Raw genomic sequence first — 19,851 nt, forward strand, 5'->3', positions numbered from 1 at the left:
AACTGTCGAGCGTGCTTCGAACAATGCCGTTCGAACTGAAAACCGCTAAGTCTGAGCATAGTATATGGTGACCGTTATTACAGCCTTTGCACGCGCATCACCGCGACCTATCCTCAACCCGCTGATTTGCAGCCGCCTGCATTCACGCAGTTCCCAATTAAACGAAACAAAATTAAGCCACAAAACTGAGCACGCATACCAAATCCTCCAATAAGGAAATAAATTAAAGTAAGTTCCTCTGGGCGTTCAGAAATCTTCAAGCAAAAAAAAAATTAAAATAAACGGCAAAACGCTTGAAAGACGTCCCGGAACCGAACACGTTTCCTTTTTTTTTTTCAGACGGTCGTTATAACGAGATAGTAACCTAAGAATAACCGCACGGTACGAGTCAATAAACATCCGCCCAGAGTCATATGTCCGCCCACGCTGTAAGCCCGGACACCAAATACACGGCGGCGAACGGGTTTTGCGTGCACGACTTTTCCTTTGTGTGCTTTTGTTTTCTTTTCTTAATCTAACCGAACCTTTCGGCGGCTGGGATTCAAGCCCAACCGCGCGCCTCTCGTTCCGCGAAGCAAATACGTACAGCCGCGTCGCATTACGCGAGCAGGTCTGCCCATTACGAGGAGGAGGAGGAGGAGGGGGGGGGGGGCTCTATACTGGACGCCGATAGAGCCGGCTCACGTTTCCAACATTTGCTGCGGAATCGCGCAGCCGCGGGTCTATGGATGACGGAACTAATACCGGTATATATATATATATATATATATATATATATATATATATATATATATATATATATATATATATATATATATATATATATATATATATATATATATATACCTTCATCAAAATCGCAAGAGCGATAAGCTCAGTGCTTCCTCCCTTTCATATATTCCCACGCATGGCGTTGGTAGTAAAATGCGGTATACCTCCATCGTGCAACGACCCGGACATGAGTTGTTCGAAAGAGACGTTAGAAAGCAAAACCGCCGCCCATTACCGGAACCCGTGCATCCTTCCGTGGTGAATATTAGAACCCGAAGCTGGGGCAGAAATTACGCACGCGGCTAGAACTCCCTGAAAGCTGTACGAGGCCTTATCCTTAAGCGCGAATTTGTAACGCGCGAGCACGAAATCGTCGCTTGCGATGAGACGAGCTATCAGACGACTGCCGCTGACTATACTGTGTACCGCGGAAAAAAAATATAAAGCACACTCAGGACAACGGACAAGGAAGACCAAACAACACAAGCGCTGTTGCTTGGTCTCCCTTGTCCGTTGTCCTGAGTGCGCTTTGTATTTTTTCGACAACGCTATACCAATTAGCTCCAATGTCTATTATATTAAGTACTTCAAGGTAACTGCACTAGGTGCATATATGTGCTCGTAAAAACGAACTAAACTACACTACGGGGTCGTAAAAACGAAATAAACTACAATAGTTACCACACAAAAAGTTGGCGCGTTGCTACGTGCGGTTCAACGTGTCAAACAGACACAGGGGCTATCAAGGAGGCCGCAGTGGAGGGCTCCGGATAAAATTTCGACAACATGGGCTTGTTTGACGTATACCGTCATCGCACAGTAGACGAATTTTTTTTTTTACTTCGCCTCCACCGAAACGAGGCCGCCCACAGTCGGGATGCGACCCGCCTCCTTGTGGTCAGCAGACGAATGCTAAAGCCTCTGAAGCTACCCTTACAAAAATTTCTTTAGACAGTCTGTAGACTGTCCATGCACTTCTGTCTATAAAGTCTATAGACTGTCTACCGACAATTCCAAGAGAATAGTCTGTAGGCAATAGATATATTATATACAGTCTATAGACCATCTATAGATTTATGGCCTCTGTAGCTGCCTTACTGCTGCTGTGATCTGAAACACAACTCGATAAGCTCACTCGTCGCTACAGCCTAACCTCCGCATCTACCATCGGACTGTTCAGTTCCAATGAAAGCTTTTAAAAGGCGTCCAACTTCTAGAAGTATCAGCCAGCGACGAAATAAAGGCCTAAATCGACGCCACTCGACGTATTTTTTTTCTTCTCCTGTTGCGGCCCTCACAGTTCCACCTCCGAAAGCAATTCCCTAAGCCTGCCTTGCGCTTCGTGAGCTACACTAGCAAAAGCAAGAACGACAGTAATCCCAACACATAGCGAGAAATTCGCCGCAAATGTGCTCTCTTCGACGCCCCCCCCCCCCCCCCCCCCCCCCCCTCCATTAACGGGTAATTCCTTGCGACAGAGCTACCAATATCCGAGCCGGAGACGAATAAAAAAAAAAGAAACGGACGCTAAACATAAATTCTGGCTAGAGCGAGGCGCAGGGGAGAGCGATGTCTTTTCCTCCTCGCGCAACGCCGTTAATCCGGGACACGAGAGGAGGGAGGCCGGGGCGTTCGTAACGGCTCCAGTCTACGGCGGCTTAAAGCGTCTACGCACGCTCAAAATGGCTCCGGCCCTGCCGTGTAAAGTGGTGCGCAATTTCGGGCGCCCACACGCACGGCTGTATAAAACTTACACCGCGAGGGATAACGTCCTTACATTACGTTACCTATCATTTATCCCCTTTTCAATGTGACCTCTTTGGGGTTCCTCTAAACTAAATCACCATTACTCTCCTGCGGTTTTACGTCCTAACGAAACACAAAATCGCGAGCGAGTTTCGATGAGCCAGCGATTTCGCGGCTAACAGAGTTAGGGGGCCCTCCCCAAAAGGAAACGCGGGCTTAAATGGCTTGCAGCCGCGGTACAAGTGCTCGAGCTTAACGGCGGCGAGATAAATCGCTCAAACTAGGCGCCTTCGTCGGCAATTTTTCTTTTCCCCTGAGGGCCTGCACAGCTAATTGGTTGCTACAGCTTGCGCTACCACTCTTTAAGCATGGTTTGCACGGCGTATCACCTGTGAGGCAGATTGTAAAATATATACTTTATACCTGCACGTAGAGCTACACGGAGTAGTTGCATAACTGCACAAATGGTCTTTGCCAGCGTACATATTAAATAAAAGTCTAAATGTCAGCTGCCAGAGATGAAGGAGGCGTGGTGAAGCAAAACTTCACGAAAAGCCTAACTCTAACGGTAAAACAGTCTAAAATAGCTGGAACAGTTTCTAATTTTGATCAACACAAATTCACGAAAAGCCTAAGCCTAACGGTAAAACAGTCTAAAATATGTGGAAAAGTTTATAATTTTGATCAACACAAATTCACGAAAAGCCTAACCCTAACGGTAAAATAGTCTAAAATAGCTGGAACAGTTTACAATTTTGATCAACACAAATTCACGAAAAGCCTAACCCTAACGGTAAAACAGTCTAAAATAGCTGGAACAGTTTTTAATTTTGATCCACACAAATTCGCGAAAAGCCTAACCCTAACTATAAAACAGTCTAAAATAGCTGGAACAGTTCATAATTTTGATCAACACAAATTCACGAAAAGCCTAACGCTAACGGTAAAACAGTCTAAATAGCTGGAACAGTTTACAACTTAGATCAAGATCTACTGCAGGCGCCCGAGCATGTGCGCACAGCTTTATCGTCAAGTAATGTAGAACTTCTTGCTGGGCTTAGACACTTTCAGAAATCATAATTAGCTAAATTTATTTATGCTGTGATAAGCTTTTTTCTTAACGAATATGTTTTTGTATATTTCTGCAATGAAACGGCTATTAGTTATGAAATCCTAAAAATTTATCACTTTGATTCGACGTTTTCAATTGAAATAAAGGGCTAAAGGAACCCGCCGGCTCCTGAGCGTTATGTTGCTACGTTACATCGGGGAGAAAGTTTCAAAACTTGTATGCGAGCAAGAGTTCACACTAAATGGCATTCGTAAAAAAAAAAAAACGTCTATTTCGATTCAATCCAATTTTGTTAGGGAAGAGTGCTTATAGCGGCCGGCGACTGCCTTGTCGCCCATTGTGAGAACCCTAATCTCCGCTTTGAAACCCGTCTATTAATTGTTGCCGCATCAGAATGTAGCGGCGCCATAGTTTCTTAATCAGTTTGGTTTCTCCGCTACAGTCGTGTTTCATGCAGCATTGAGCAGTTCCGTTTTCGCACTGCAGGCGGCGCGGTAATCTGCTAGCCGCCGAATTTTGGATAATAAGCGCGTCAGGCTTTTAGACGAGAGTTGTATGAGGAGTACCACAGCAACGATAATTAAAGCAGAGGTCCGGGCCATCGTGAAAAGACAATACCGTACGGCGCGCTGTGGAAGGCACGGAGCTGCGACCAGCCGTCGCGGTGGCAAGGAGGCATTCGGCTGCTGAGCACGAATTCGCGGGGTTTCTCTTCCGGGCCGCGTTTAGGTGTAACCGCAGCGCAAGAAAGAACGTTCCTGTGATCACATTTCCAAGCACGTCGACAGAGAAAGAAGAAACTACGGCATCGAGACGTTTAACCGGCGCGTCTCAATCCGTTGATGCATACAACACAGCTCGCATCGGCGAATGAGGACCTGCGTTAAGAAAACCAACGTTTCAAAACGCAGCACGATCTCCGCTGAGACAAAGCTTCGGCCGCGCTTGAGCCAACGGGAGTGCAAGCAATGGAGACGGCCGTCAAAGATGTTGGACGAGTTGGGTTAGAATGCGCCCGCGCGAACACACAGCCTTCACCGCAGCATATTCGCCCCCGGAGCATTGGACAGGTCGCGACGCGTGTCCAGCGCGCCGGCTAAGGTCAACACAAAGACAGCGCAGCCAGCGTCAGACAGTGAGTGTGTATACTTCTCTACGACAGACAGCCAGGTAAACATGTCAGGTGCGACGTGCAGATGCTCGGGACGGGAAGGAAGGGAAGGGTATAGGGAAACGGGGAGAGTTGAGACCGCACAAGTGGGGGAGAAAGGGAGAGGAGGGAAGGCCCTGGGTTAGACATCGGCCGAGATTCTAGATCAACACCCCCGGTCTTAGCAGCCGTCTACACGTGGACAGCACGGGGTGCGTTGTAGCTGAAAGCTGCGGTAGGCGAACCCAGGAGACGCTTGGCAGTCACGGCAGCTCACATTCCGTTATGCTTTAACAGAAAGCGTGACTTCCTAGGCAAGTTGTTCCTATACCAAAATGCCGGTAGGCCGTGAATTCAGATATTATCGTTTTAAAATCGCTACTGTTCCTAGACTGCCTACGTACAACGAAAAAACAAACGCCAGCATATTTAATTTTATTCTTCGGCTTAAGGCGAGGGATCGACGCGTCTAAAAACAAAGACGATTGCCGCAACAAAATCCTAATAGTTCTTTTCGAGCTGCAAAGGATGGTTGAGCGCGAAGGACTAATGCTACGTACACGATGAAACTTCGGACATGGGCGCACCATCCAATAATCTACGCAGGCCTGCAAGTCCATCAGGGGTCCCCAACCGACTCTCTCCACTGAAGTAAACGCACAGCAAAGGACAGCCCCGATATAACGAATTTATCGACAAACCTGACCTAAGCAATGCTCGGTCGCGTTATCACAGTTAACGTTATCCCGCAAATTCCGAAGCCCCTTTTTTTCTGATACAAGCAAAACAGCTTCGCTTCTGAGAATGTCTTCGGGGAATTGGGAGTGGGGTGGGCAGGGAGATAGGTAGGTAGGAACGATGGCGGTGAAAACACAGAAGGAAAAAAAAAAGGGGGGGGGGGTGTAAGAGTAAGTGACCAGTAAGAAAAGCTACCATTCCCGCGCTCCGATGCACTCACACACACGCACACAAACCAACAGCGCACGCAGCATGCGTTCCAAGCAGCCAACCAGAGACCACCTCTCGTGACGTCACCGAAGTGGGCGTGACCGGTGCACAGCAAGGCGCAGTCCCAAACTCAGATCTAAGTCCCGCGCAGGCGCCAGGGGGGAAACAAGGCGAGGGGGTGGAGGGGGGTTAAAAATGAAACGCCATCCAGTGAGCAGCCGAGGCAGACACAAAACTGCGTCACGAGTGACGTCATCGCGGAGCTAAGGGGAAAATGCGTGTGTGCGGAGGCCTCCTAGCGCCCGCGTTCTGAGAGCATACCGCGCGCAGCAGCAGCGGTGATTGTTCTTCACCCCTCCCCACACTCTAAACACGCCTGTACGGGAGAAAAAAGGGAGTAAACTGTCCTCCAGCTCACACCATTATACAAAAGAGTGTGCGCTAGAAGACAACTTACTCCTTTTTTTCACTCCTTTCCGTTTAGAGTGCACGAGTAGTGTGACACATGGCAAAACTACGTCAGAGCCAGGCATGCAGAACCACGCATGCGCATGAGACATGTGGCCAGAAAGAACCAATCGCATGGCCAACCACTAAGGGAGAGGAGGTGAAAAAAAAAATAAAACGAGAGAGAAGCAGACGAATCTGGAAGCAGTGAAGAGGAGTCTTTCCTGAAAAACTCTCCGTTTCCATAACAATCCTGCGCTTAACGACTCGGAAGAGGGCCGCTTTCGTGTTCGCAATCATCGTGTGCGCAAAACCGACACGACACTGGGGTCGATTTCGGAAACGGGAAAACGGTACAGTGTGAAGAGAATTGGCCCTGTACACTCTAAACACTCTAATACGCATATACGGGAGTAAACTGTCCTCCAGCTCTCACCATTACATAAAAGGGTGTGCGCTAGAAGAAAGTTCACTCAGTTTTCACTCCTTTCTGTCTACAGTGTAGGTAACAAAGCATCAGCTGTTTTACAGTGCGCAGTAAACACTAGGCGATGGCGTACGATGGCTGCTCGCACGAAAGCGACCTCTTCCAAGGCATTGCTAGACCTGCAAAAATGTAGTACACCAGTTCCGAAAGTGCTCAGGCGGCAGAAGAGCCGGCACGGTTTCTCGCAACTTTTTAAAAGCAGGCGAGAAAGATTTGAACGCCTAAAACAGAAGCTTGCGACTACGGCAAACGAAGTGAAGTGCGCCATATTCCAAAGTTACGAACGCTGTGTGGGAAGACCAATATAAATTATATAAATGCATGTTGAATACCGCTGACGGTAAGCTGAGAGTAAACACTGACGGTAAGCTGCAACCTTGCCACACTCTATCGTACATAGTTGTTCAAAACTAACGACACTGTCGTTACGTTGTGCTCATCATACGTGTCTTCCGTTAATTTATAGCTATGGGATAAAATGTACCGTAATTCCGCGTGCCTAGCCTCACTGAGATTTTATTCTGCGACGAAGCGCCAATTTGATTCTTTTTTAGTGCGAAAGCACACAGCAATCCTGAAAAAGCCGATGGGTCTTTGAAGCCTCGACCTTTGACTCTTGACCTGTGACCTCTGAGATCAAATGACTGGGATACGCTGTGGCTAGGGAAAGGTTACGCGGTACGGGAGCTCAAAAGAAGTTGTCTCGGAGAACAATGTGAAGCCTTTTGACCTTTGACCTTTGACCTCTGATATGAAATGACTATGATACGGTGTGGCTAGGGAAAGGTTACGAGGTACGGGAGCTTAAAGAAATTGTCCCGGAGGACAATGTGAGGCCATTCGAACCTTGAGTTTTGACCTCTGAGATGAAATGACTAGGATACGATGTGGCTAGGGGAACGTCACGTATGAAAGTTTAAAAGAAATTCTCTCGGAGGACAGTGTGAGGCAATGCTTAGGTAATAGTGGAGCTAAATCGAAACCAAGCGTTTTTGCATTTCATACTCGGTTTAACTGGGTTAAAAATGTGTAAATTTCTTTATTTAAAAAATTTTTGTGCCACAGCAAACGGCCCTTTGTTTATCGACCTCGTTTTTTTTTTTCTGAGAGAAGAAGTTACCAACTGCTTTACCACATACGCAGCCAACATCTTCCGCAGCCTGAGCACTGTCGGCGTGAGCAAGGACAGAAAGAACACGGAAACATACTCTGCCGTTCTCTAAGCACGGTCTTGTCCGGATCGCCACCTTTTGCACTTCGATCTTAAGACTGATAGGAAAGCTCGAAAATGAGATCGCAGCTGGCGAAAAATACCAGGTCTGCAGGCAGTCTCACCATGTCTGCATACCGCAGCCTCAAGCTTCGACAGACAGAAAAAAAAAAAACATTACCGCGTCGGTGACGTACCACCCACAATGTATTATTAACAACTAAATGTTCGCGCTGTGCCACCCACAATGAATTATTACCAACTCGCCCAGCTACACATCCTTCTTTACGAAACCAAGCCACAGACAGCGGTCAGGCCTTGCCTTTTTTCTCTGAGTGGCGCGCTGGGCCTCAGACACGCTAGAGCTACCCAAGGATCATTCTCTCTCAAGTCCGTTCCCAGTAGCGCATTGAGAAGGTGTAAACGTCAATTACTTCAGCTCACTGCAGCCAGAGAAGTTACACTGAAAAAAAAAAGGCAGCGTGCGGTACTCTCCCACAACGTGGCGTTTATTTTAGCTCACTGCAAACAGAGGTTAGGCAGAATAAAAAAAAAAAAGGCTGCGTGCCCACGACGTGGAATTTCTTTTGTTCTTTTTTTTCACACTCAGGTTCTCGTCACCACGAAATCCTCCCCCCTGACGATCCGGCAAGTCGCGCAGAGATCGGCAGAGTTTGCAACAAAGAAGCGAGCACGGATAGAGAGAAGAGCGAAGGAAAAAAAAAAGGTCCGCCCCGCTCACCGTCTGCTGCTCTACGCCGTTGGTGGTGACGATGGGCAGGCCGAAGGATCCCTCCTTGCCGTCAGCCCGGTCGCCGCCGTTCTGTGTCACGTACTGGGGGTAGCCGGACGCCATCTGCGTCTGCACCATGTGCTGCATACGCGCGAAAGGAGAGAAAGAAAGAAAGGGGGAAAAGAAGAAGACATTAATGCCCGCTCTCTCTGGGCTACAAGGTGGCGTCAAGCGCTGGAACAAAGTAGTGGCTCAAACAAACGCTAGCACTTGCAAAAATTTCTTTAGACAGTCTATAGACTGTCCGTAGACTTCTGTGCTTGAAACAAGCTCTGCTCAGGGGTAACACTCTAGCCATTACAGAAATTTCTTTAGACAGTCTATAGACTGCCCATGGACTTCTGTGGGTGAAAGAAGCTCTGCTCAGGGGTAACACTCTAGCCCTCACAAAAATTTCTTTAGACACTCTATAAACCGTCCATAGACTTCTGTGGTTGAAAGAAGCTCTGCTCAGGGGTAGCACTCTAGCCTTTACAAAAATTTCTTTAAACAGTCTATAGACTGTCCAAAGACATCTGTGCCTGAAACAAGCTCTGCTCAGGGGTAACACTCTAGCCTTTACAAACATTTCTTTAGACAGTCTATAGACTGTCCATAGACTTCTGTGGGTGAAAGAAGCTCTGCTCAGGGGTAACACGCTAGCCTTTACAAAAATTTCTTTAGACAGTCTATAGACTGTCCAAAGACTTCTGTGCTTGAAACAAGCTCTGCTCAGGGGTAACACTCTAGCCCTTACAAAAATTTCTTTAGACAGTCTATAGACTGTCCAAAGACTTCTGTGCTTGAAACAAGCTCTGCTCTGGGGTAACACTCTAGCCCTTACAAAAATTTCTTTAGACAGTCTATAGACTGTCCAAAGACTTCTGTGCTTGAAACAAGCTCTGCTCTGGGGTAACACTCTAGCCCTTACAAAAATTTCTTTAGACAGTCTATAGACTGTCCATAGACTTCTGTCTATCACGTCTATACACACTCTATAGGCAAACCCCAGAGAACAGTCTATAGGCAACGCAAGTCCTATATAGCCAGTCTATATTATAGATTTAGGCCATATAATTTTCGTAGACTTTAGTCTATAGGCAGTCCATAGACTACGACTAGACAAAAAGAAATACCTACAGGAAGGCAATAGAGTCTATAAGAAGTCTATAGACTGTCTGTAGCCCATTTTTATAAGGGTAACTCCTTGAGGAAATTCAGCCTGTACATTTTCCATCGTCACGACTATGGCTCAGTGGTTACGGCGCTCGGCTGCTGACCCGAAAGACGCGGGTTCGATCCCGGCTGCGGCGGTCGATTTTCGATGGCGGAGAAATTCTACAGGCCCGTGTATTGTGCGGTGTCAGTGCACGTTAAAGAACCCCACGTGGTCAAAATTTACGGAGCCCTTGACTAAGCCGTCCCCCTCACAGCCTGAGTCGCTTTGGGGCGTCAAACTCCCATAAACCATTTTCCACCAAAAAATTAAAAGTGCGGGATCATGTTCCACGTCTCTTTCGTTCTTAACCTTAGACTGTCCTTGTGTGTCGGCGACTAGTTTCAGGTCTGGTCCACTTCGTAAAGAGACGCAATAGTGAGCGTGAGACAACAGAGAGAGAGAGAGAGAGGGGACAGTGCTCGATATAGGCGACTTCCTTAACACTTCTCCGGACTCACTGTCGCACAATGCAGCACCTGTTGTCAGCGGCATGGCGCGCCTGCACCGCCACTGTCGATCAGCCCGCGTTTAAAACTGCGGCTCGACGTTCCACAGTGACCATCCAATCGGTAGCATGCGATACCGAGCGTCAAGGCAGCCACAGTGGCCCGCTCCTTTCGACACTCGTCTCACGACGCCGTCAATTCTTGCCCGTCTTTCCGCCAGAAAAAACACGCACAATGAAAGAGGCCACGAGTCAAACAAACGGCACAGGCACCGGAGAGCACCAAATTCAATTTAACCGCCTTCCCGTCATATAACAGGAGCTTCAATCCCTCCCTTTCCCTTAGAGGAAAAAGAAAGCACGGAGGAGGACGGTTTAAAACAAAACTCGTAAGATGATTGCAGATGTAGAGAAAAAACGGAGGAAGATGAAGAAGAAGAAAAACAAAGGTGTAAAAAAGAAATGACCTGAATGAGGAACTTTGAAAGACATGACCGGAAGAGAGATGAGGGGAAGAGGAGACTGTAGCAGACGAGTAAAATAGAAGCAGACGAAGCAAAGGAAAGCAGACAATAGCGCAGGAAGCATTAGGGACGAACGCAATAAAAGAAAGCAAGAAACCGTGACGTCGGCAGCCCCTCTCCCCCCCCCCCCCCCCCCCCCCGCCTCCTGGCCTTCCTATTTTTCTCGTAAGGGTAAGAAAGGAGATGGAGAGGTATGAAACAGCCCTGCCCTCGAGCGGTGCCGGTTGATATTCGGTGCGTTCCCCCCCCCCCCCCCCCTCGCGGGTGTCATCTGCTCTCTCCCTATTTCCGAAGCTTAAATAGCTGAACCGATATTTTTGTTTAGTTTTTTGCTTTCGAGCTCGCTTTTTCACGCCTCCGGGGGCGTACACGCGAAAGAAGTGGACGAAAACAGGAAGCACCTCCTGGGGATGAAAAATCGAATAAATAGATAAACGTGCGCCGGCTCTTCGCTATCCCGGCGGTGTCCTTTTTCGACGTTTTTTTTATTTTCGCCGTGCTGCTTCTAATGTTACCGCGCGGAGAAGCCTGGAGATTGCTTCTTGCTAAGAGAAGAGCCCCCCCCCCCCCCCCCCATCCTTCCCTCGGTCCTTTTTTTCCTTGCACGGATGGGGAGCAATACCTCAACTCCCCTACGGCGCTGCTCTTCACGCGGGTCTCATGTTTTGCATTCGGGTTGGGTTACCTGCACGGAGGTGACGCGGAGTGCGCGTCCCTTGTTTGTACGCAGCCGATCGATCAATTTACATTACCCGGGAAATTTAAAGGAAAAAACACCTCCTTGGTTCCCGACGCATTAGGGAACAAAAAGGAGAAAAAAAGAACAGCTCACTCTGGAACTTTGAAGTAAGCAGCAGTTCGCGGATTTTAAAATCTGTCAGGTAGGGGGGGGGGGGGGGGGGGGGGTTGGCTGGAGGTTCGACAGAGCCAAAGCAGTTTTCGCCATATCCCTACTCGGGAAACGTAATAAAATGCTAAAGAGATACACGGGTGATGCCGGTGAATTTCAATCTCCGTCCCGACTTGCTTCGCAGCATACCATGTTGCGGCTTTTCATGGCTTTCTGACGTTTTCTCGACGTTTTGTTTATTTTTAGATTTTGGTTTTCAAGCTTGAGATAGCTTTTTGAAAGAAACAAGGGGATATAGACCAAGAGGGGGAAACTTAACATGCGAGAAAGACCCACACAATCGTAGTTTCAGACTCCGTAAGTTGGGTGCTGCTCAGTGGCGCGAGCGAACGCGGTACGCTCCACAGACCTCAACGGGTATACCGTGTGCAGTGCTCCAGTTTTTTTTTTTTTAGTGAAAATCACAGCAAAGTCGACAAGACGGTCATTCAGCGTCCCACGAAGGACTGCGGCGACAAAACGGACGAGTCTGCGCGCATGAGCACAGAGCGATTTTGTCAGTTCCAGCAGTGTAGTCTGCTCGGCCGAGCAGACGACGCAGGTGCTGGCAAGCTGCCAGCAGACGACGCGGACGATTAGGCGGTCCTTCATGGGACGCTGAACGATCGCCTCATCAACACTCCTGTACCAGTACTAAAAAAAAAATGGCAGTGGCTTAACCTGGCTAACCCTAGAATTCAGCGAAAAGAAAGCACCCTTGCTAAGCTAAGCTCCGCTACACGCTCGTGACAGCTGTTCTATATATACCCACACGACCACGTGGCTATGACGTGGTATCACATGGTCTTACGACACTCCCATCGGATGTCATCACGTGGCTTCGCATCACCCCATCCGATGTTCTCAAGGTCAAAGGTCAACCCAAAGGGGTCACCTAATGTCAAAGATCAACTAAAGGTCAGGGGTCAAGGATTCGACACCACAGCTGTAATAATAATAATAATAATATTAATAATAATAATTGGTTTTGGGGGAAAGGAAATGGCGCAGTATCTGCTCATATATCGTGGACACCTGAACCGCGCCGTTAGGGAAGGGATAAGGGAGGGAGTGAAAGAAGAAAGGAAGAAGGAGGTGCCGTAGTGGAGGGCTCTGGAATAATTTCGACCACAGCTGTACCACATATGGTCATACACGGCTATCGTTGGGTGGACTGAAGGTCGCTAGCGTAGTGAAGGTTTTCGCTTGAAAAAATTAGCTGCGGTTTAACTACTGCTGAACGTGGTTAGAGAGCAAAAGCTGTGGCGTATCGGGCAAGTAGACGCGGCTTGGCGCCTTAACGATGAGCGCGTTCCGTTGAGTAACGCCGAGTAAGAAGTCCATAGACTGTCTATAGACTACTTTTACAAGGCTATCACGCAATTAGCTTTCGACAGCGCTACAAGTCTGAAAGCTTGTTACGGACGCTCCAAACACACGCACACTCGGGAAGTAAGCCGGATCAAGAGGCGAGGATCGAGGAAAGCGAAAGCTGGAAGCCTAAAAATGACAGTCTAAAAAGAAAAAAAAAGAAAAATAAACCAAGGAACGCCGCATCCAAGACGAACTCCATGCAAGCTATCGTAGTGAATATAATTTTTTTCTTCTTCAGAAATGTTACCTTTGTAGCTTTTGATTTTGTACGCTTGCATTCAGTTGCGTTGAACACTTTCTTGTTCCCACAAGGCGGCGCTGCCGTACAGCGGTCTATCAAAGCAAACGACATGTGTGAGTGGTGTGAGTGGCACGACACTTGGGAGTTTGATCTTTCCTCGAGATTTTTCGAGAAATGTCACCTGCGCGAAATGACCGTGAAGAAAGCAGATAACCAGACACCGTGTCACCACACGCAGATTTGTTTTTCTTTACAGATCTTTCCACCTCGTAATGAAAATCCCTTTTCATTTACTTCTTTCTTCCTTTTTTCTATCTTTCCTTAGACATCCGAGAATAAAAAATATAGAGACACGAAAAATTACCACACAAGGAAACAACCCACGTTGCGTTCATCCTACCGTGCGTTACAAAAGCCAGTAAATATATTTAAAAAATGAAAAAAAAGCCAGTAAGGATACCAGTGAGCGTGAAAGAGGAAAAAACAGAGCGAAAGACCAGCCGCAACTTTCACTTCCGAAAAGCAAAACAGCGAGTGCTCAAGGAAAGAGGAGCAAAAAACAAACAAACAAATGAATAAACGCGAGCCAGAACTTTCGCTCACTCGAAAACCAGATCAGTGCGGAAAGAAGGATTACAGGGAGGGGGGGGGGGGGGGGGGGGGGGCAAAGAACTTCGAAAAGACAACGACGAGCGCTGGCTCCGCGGTGCCCAGAGGGAGCCACCGCCGGTGGAAAAAAAAAGAAATCTGGAATTATGGGCACCGTACAAAATCACAGGAGAGAATGATGGGACGAAGGGATAAAGAAAAAGATAACCACCAGTGATAAACTGAGGGAAGAAACAATGATTCAGTTAAGGCGGCGGAGCAATAACATTATACACCACATTAGGTGCCGCGCCCCGCGGCACATCGGAGCGAGGGCTGATGACTCGGAACCAGCGCGGGCTTTTAGTCTTGCTTCTTCTTCTAGAAAAACTTGGCACTCAGCTTTCGAGACGCGAGGCTAAGGAAGCGGACGGAGCACTGGAGAAAAGGGCCACTCGACCCCGGGGCTCCGAACAAAACCCGAGCTGTGGAGTTCGTAAACGACCTGCAGGGCTAGGCGCAGCCGTATCTGTCCGAAAACGAATGAGCCCCCCCCCCCCCCTCCCCCCCCCTCTCTCTCTGTTCTGCCTCGTCAATATCGCGAAAGAGCTGGGCACCAAACTTTCGCTGGGTGTTCTCTCTCTTGACTGAAGCGCGAGACATTCGCAAACATGAATCTCCGCGATAAATTCGCGAAGGCCCGCTGCAAATAACTCGTGATTGTATTCCTGAATTACAGTTTCGCTTTCAGATCCCGATAAGCGGCTGTGACGTCGCAAGTGCGGTTCAGCTCGCGTGAGACATTCTAAAAGAGCGATACAATCGCCGAATGCCACCTCGCAAGCAAGCAGATATTTATATCGCGTTATTTGTATGCCTCACTAGACCAAAAACACCGCACGAGGCTTGATCTACAATGGGTCAGTGGTTATGAAGCCGGGCTGCTGACCCGAAAGACGCGGGTTCGATCCCGCCTGCGGCCGTCGCAATTCGATGGAGGCGAAATGCCAGAGGTCAGTGCACTGTGCGATGTCAGCGCAAGTTTAAGGACCGCAGGAGGTCTAAGCTATCCGGAGCCCTCCACTATGGCGCCCCTCATAGCCTGAGTCGCTTTAACACAACAAGGCCCATAAAATCTAAAGATTGGCACAGCGCAATGTAGCGTACGACATTCTTAGTAAATTGAATCGCCGCTACAGAATGCTGTGAAATGTTTTCCAGTCGAAACAAAAAAAAAAACCCACAAAGCTGCCTTTCGCTTCTTAAGCAAGGGAGGGCAATTTCTGCACAACGGCCATTGAGCACATGCACCGCGCCGTGGCGAGGGAGAATGCACGAACGTCGCATTACGAACCATTTATCTTCGGGTCTCGGAGCGACGCGAGCGGGAAAAAAATGTATATATATATATATATATATATATATATATATATATATATATATATATATATATATATATATATATATATATATATATATATATATATATATATATATATATATATGAACATCATGAAACACGTTCCGTAAGAAATGACTGGCAAACAACCTGGGAGGGAATCTCGACGAAGACATGGAAGAGGAAAGGCCTTACGCGACGCAAGGACGGAGTCGATATCGCAGCGGGACCTTGTTTTATGTTCCGCCTGCGCCCCAGCTCCGCTCCCGAGTGAGTTATCTCAAACGCACTCCAAAAAGAGACAGAAGCGAGGAAGAGCTCAATTCACGATGGCCAGGTCGAACCCCGCACCCTTCCCGTCTCACCATTCCCACAGGCAGCAGAAGGTAACGATCTGCGCATAGGCGAGCTACAAACAGTCGCCAAAGCTTCTCGGCTCGATCACAGCAGACGAAAGAGAATCAGAGGAAGGACAAAGGAAGGGCAAATATTTGTCTCTATCCACATCAAAAGGCTGCGCAAGTGGATCGCTTCAAATACGAACATCGAGAACTCCGAATTCTCCGGAGAAACGAAGACGACAAAAAAAAAAAGCAAACGGAAGCCGTAACCACTTCACCCGACGGGTTCGCAAATCGAAGATTTATTTCAAAGGCGTACTACATCGCGGAGGGCGGCTAATTTATAAAGCGAAACTCGGCGCGGCGCACAGAGTGCATGACAGCGGAATGGCAACACAAAGGAACGCGCTTCGCGAGCAGACGAACTTCAAAGGGCACCCCCCGAGCAGAAACGGCAGCAGACGACACGGAATGATTAAAAATGGATGCCCTCGTAATTAGAATGCATGGATCGCGCCAGCCTCCGTCTGCTGTCGTCGCGCCACACACTGCTCACGATCCACCGAGCTTCGGAATCAATGGAAAGCACCGGCGCGCGCTAAAACTAGACACGAGCGCTTTCGACTCGGCTCGGCTACGCAGCGGCTCGTGCGCTCCCCACGGAAGCGACTGTGGCTTGGGACTTTCAGAGCGCGACGCAGAACGCCCTGACACCGTGACGCAGAATGAATGTTGGGTGACGACACATCGAAGCGGATATTGCGAGCGCTGTTGATCCTCATTCTCCCACGTGTTTACTGCACTAACCCCCCCCCCCCCCCCCCCCCCCTTCTCGCTCTGGATCGGGCCCGGTCGTCTGCTTTCACGACGCCTATCGTCTGCTGCAGCGCTGAAGCGCGGATCGATAATTGTTTTCCGAGACCATGGCGTGCGAGGGCGGAAAACGCTAACGACCGCACGGTGACCGAAGTATCAAAAAACAAAAGAGAACTGAAGAAGGTCAAAGTGTTAATCGATAGTTATTCCGAGTTGGCCCCGGCGCCGCGTAGCTTCTGCCGGCGCTACATCGGCTCGTAACGCTGCAGACGAGAATCGTTAAGCGGAGGGAGGTGTAGAGCACTACACAGCCATAACAAAAGGTCGTCTGCCATCGACGGCGGAGTCATCAACACAGGCTACTGCACCTGAACACGAGGGGAAAAAAAGAACTGATTTGGCTGAAACACACAAGTTCAAACAAAGAGCTCGGAAAGAGTGAAGGTGAGTGGGGTGTTTAAAGGAACGGGGTCACTGCATGCTTAAAAGGCGTGCTGCTTTAAACATCCGGGTATTCAGCGGCGCAGGTGAGAATTCGTGTAGGGGGCCATGAGAGACCCCGCGGCTACACACGCAGCGAAGTGTGGAAGCACTCAGTCACGGCGCCAGCATGGGTGCTTTTGCGAGCTCCTTAAAAACATCCGTTGAAGCGCGCGCTTACGCAAAAGCCCAGGCACTCAATATTGAAAAAAAAAAAAACAATCTCAAGCAACGCTTAATGAGCGCTCAAGACTTCGGCCCGGATCGACCGCTTGGGCACCTTGCATGCGAAGCAAATTGTGTTAAACGAAGCAGAATGATGCCCTTAAGCAGGTCCTGCATCTGGATTTCAAGCCATGAACAGTTCTTGTGCACGTTCTATTTTCGCGCAAAACAGCATGCGCAGAAAAGTGCATTAGCATGTTGAACTCGGAGAGAAGACAAAACTCGGCAGATACATTAAGGCTGCTTACGTGTGCGAATGCGAAAACATTAAAGTGCCGAGTCATGCTAGGTTGCAGAATGATCCTGATTTAACAACGAGGCATGACTATGCATACATTAAAGTGCTGTCATGCTAGGTTGCAGAATGATCATGACTATGACTACGAGGCATGACTATGCATAGTATGTAGAAACTCCATACACCTTTCATTACAGCGGCCGCGGTGGCTCAGTGCATGTTATGACGCTCGGTTGCTGATCCGAAAGACGCAGGTTCGATCCCGGCCGCGGCGGTCGCATTTCGATGGAGGCGAAATGCTAGAGGCCCGTGTACTGCGCGATGTCTGCAGTGCACGCTGAAGAACCCCCAGGCGGTCGAAATTACCCGCAACCCTCCACTACGGCGTCCCTCATAGCCTGAGTCACTTTGGGACGTTAAACCCCGTAAGCCACCTAAACCAATCCGAACAACAGAAGCCTACAAATATCATTATATGACCTGATGCAGCCCGACCAACGGTTCACAACGACTGATTTGCCCTAGCACGTGAACATCGCGAAGATCGATAAAGTATCGCACAGCAACAAAGACAAAAAAAAAATTCAGGCTTTTGAAAAAGCCGGGGCTGCGCAGCGGCGGTATAAATCGAGGCAGAATCTACACGGCCTGTTCTGTAACTGGATCGCAAGAAGAGTAACTGTGTCCTCAAAAATAATGCAAACAAAACGGCACTCGAGCGGTCTTCGTTACGCAACGCTCACTGAAAGCGAAGCTTCCCACAGCGACCTGCTCAAATGCGGGAATAAAGCACGTAAGCATGCATGCACGTGTTTGGGCGTGCGCTCAAACGTGCGCACAAAAAGCTACTGCACGCATCCCGAGTGCCATCGGGGCAAGCTTGCGAACCAAGTGTGGTGGTACATGAAACGTGTGGTGGCACATGAAACGTGTGGTGGCACATGAAACGAAGCAAACAGTAGGGACCATCAGGCGGTACATCTTTTTTGAGAAAGCAAAAATCAAAATGTTGGAGGACTCCTATGCTGCGCTTATGAGTTGACGCGATAGCGTACGCCGTTTAGTCCGTCATCTGGTGCTGATGCGACCCTTTAAATGAATTTTTCTTTTAACAAAATTTTTTTTAGTAGGGCGACGATATACACCGATACTTAGCATCAGCAGTTTGACACCTTTGAACGCATTTTTCGTTTTCTCAGTTATTTCAATTAACTATATATTCAATTACACACTCTAGCCGCCGCGGTGGCTGGGTGGTTATGGCGCTCGGCTGCTGGCCCGAAAGACGCGGGTTCGATCCCGGCCGCGGCGGTCGAATTTCGATGGAGGCGAAATTCTAGAGGCCCGTGTACTGGGCGATGCCAGTGCACGTTAAAAAAACTCCAGGTGGTCGAAATTTCCGGAGCCCTTCACTACGGCGTCCCTCATAGCCTGAGTCGCTTTGGGACGTTAAACACCCATAAATCAAATCAATTACGCACTCTAAACTTTTTAATTAGCATCAGGCATTGACTTTTCATTCTGAGCATTTTGACGCATTTAAACCCCTTTCCCACTTTTTATGTTTCATTTAATTATTCAATTAATTACGAAGATTTCATTAACTCGTCATTGCCCGTCACAAACCAATCAATCATCATTCCGACACGTGGCGCTGGCTACGCCGACGGCTTATCAACCCAACGAGCTGTATGCGCTATCGCGTAAAAAAGCGCAGCGGAGGCGGCCGGGATTCTCTCCACTGAAGTGTCTGATCAGGAGACAATGAGGCTCTGGAAGCCAGGCCCCATCAAAGAGGCACTCTTCCTCTTTTTCAACGTTCACGTATTTTAATGAGACCTTTGCTGTAGGGAAAACGGCAGCGCAAAAGAAACAGGGTCGAAGATGTAGACACATGGACGACAAGGACAAGCGCTGCCCCCCCCTCCCCGTTTCTTCTTCTTCTTCTAATAATAATAATAATAATAATAATAATAATAATAATAATAATAATAATAATTGGCTTTTGAGGAAAGAAAATGGCGCAGTATCTGTCTCATATATATATATATATATATATATATATATATATATATATATATATATATATATATATATATATATATATATATATATATATATATCGCTGGACACCTGAACCGCGCCGTAGGGGAAGGGATAAAGGAGGGAGTGAAAGAAGAAAGGAAGAAAGAGGTGCCGTAGTGGAGGGCTCCGGAATAATTCCCCGGTTTCTTCTGCGCTGTCACTTTCCACGACGTGTCACCGACTAGCCCGCACCGAGATATTAATCGTCCCTGTACGGCTTCCTCTCCGCACTGTTCATTTCCACCGAATTTGGCAGGCAGAGCCCTGCGGAAATTCATTCTTGTGGACATCGATTTTAAAGTTTGCCGTTTCCGTGGCCTCACTTCGGTGATTTCTACTGACAACACTGTGTTTTCCGCGTCACAAACATTACTCGCACGTTAC

At 48.2% G+C, this 19,851-nt stretch overlaps 1 protein-coding gene across 12 annotated transcripts in view; it reads right to left on the reverse strand.

Annotated features, from left to right (window-relative positions):
* The window catches only part of LOC144101188 (RNA binding protein fox-1 homolog 2-like), a 437,474-nt gene that overhangs the window by 82,599 nt on the left and 335,024 nt on the right, over window positions 1-19,851 (reverse strand). For all 12 annotated transcript variants that reach the window (XM_077634247.1, XM_077634253.1, XM_077634248.1 and 9 more), the window contains one exon: window positions 8,574-8,705. In XM_077634247.1, the coding sequence (XP_077490373.1) occupies window positions 8,574-8,705 (132 nt within the window). The remainder of the gene's footprint in view (window positions 1-8,573; window positions 8,706-19,851) is intronic.

Source organism: Amblyomma americanum, chromosome 8 (assembly GCF_052857255.1).
Source record: "Amblyomma americanum isolate KBUSLIRL-KWMA chromosome 8, ASM5285725v1, whole genome shotgun sequence".
In the NCBI taxonomy this organism is placed as follows: Eukaryota; Metazoa; Arthropoda; class Arachnida; order Ixodida; family Ixodidae; genus Amblyomma; species Amblyomma americanum.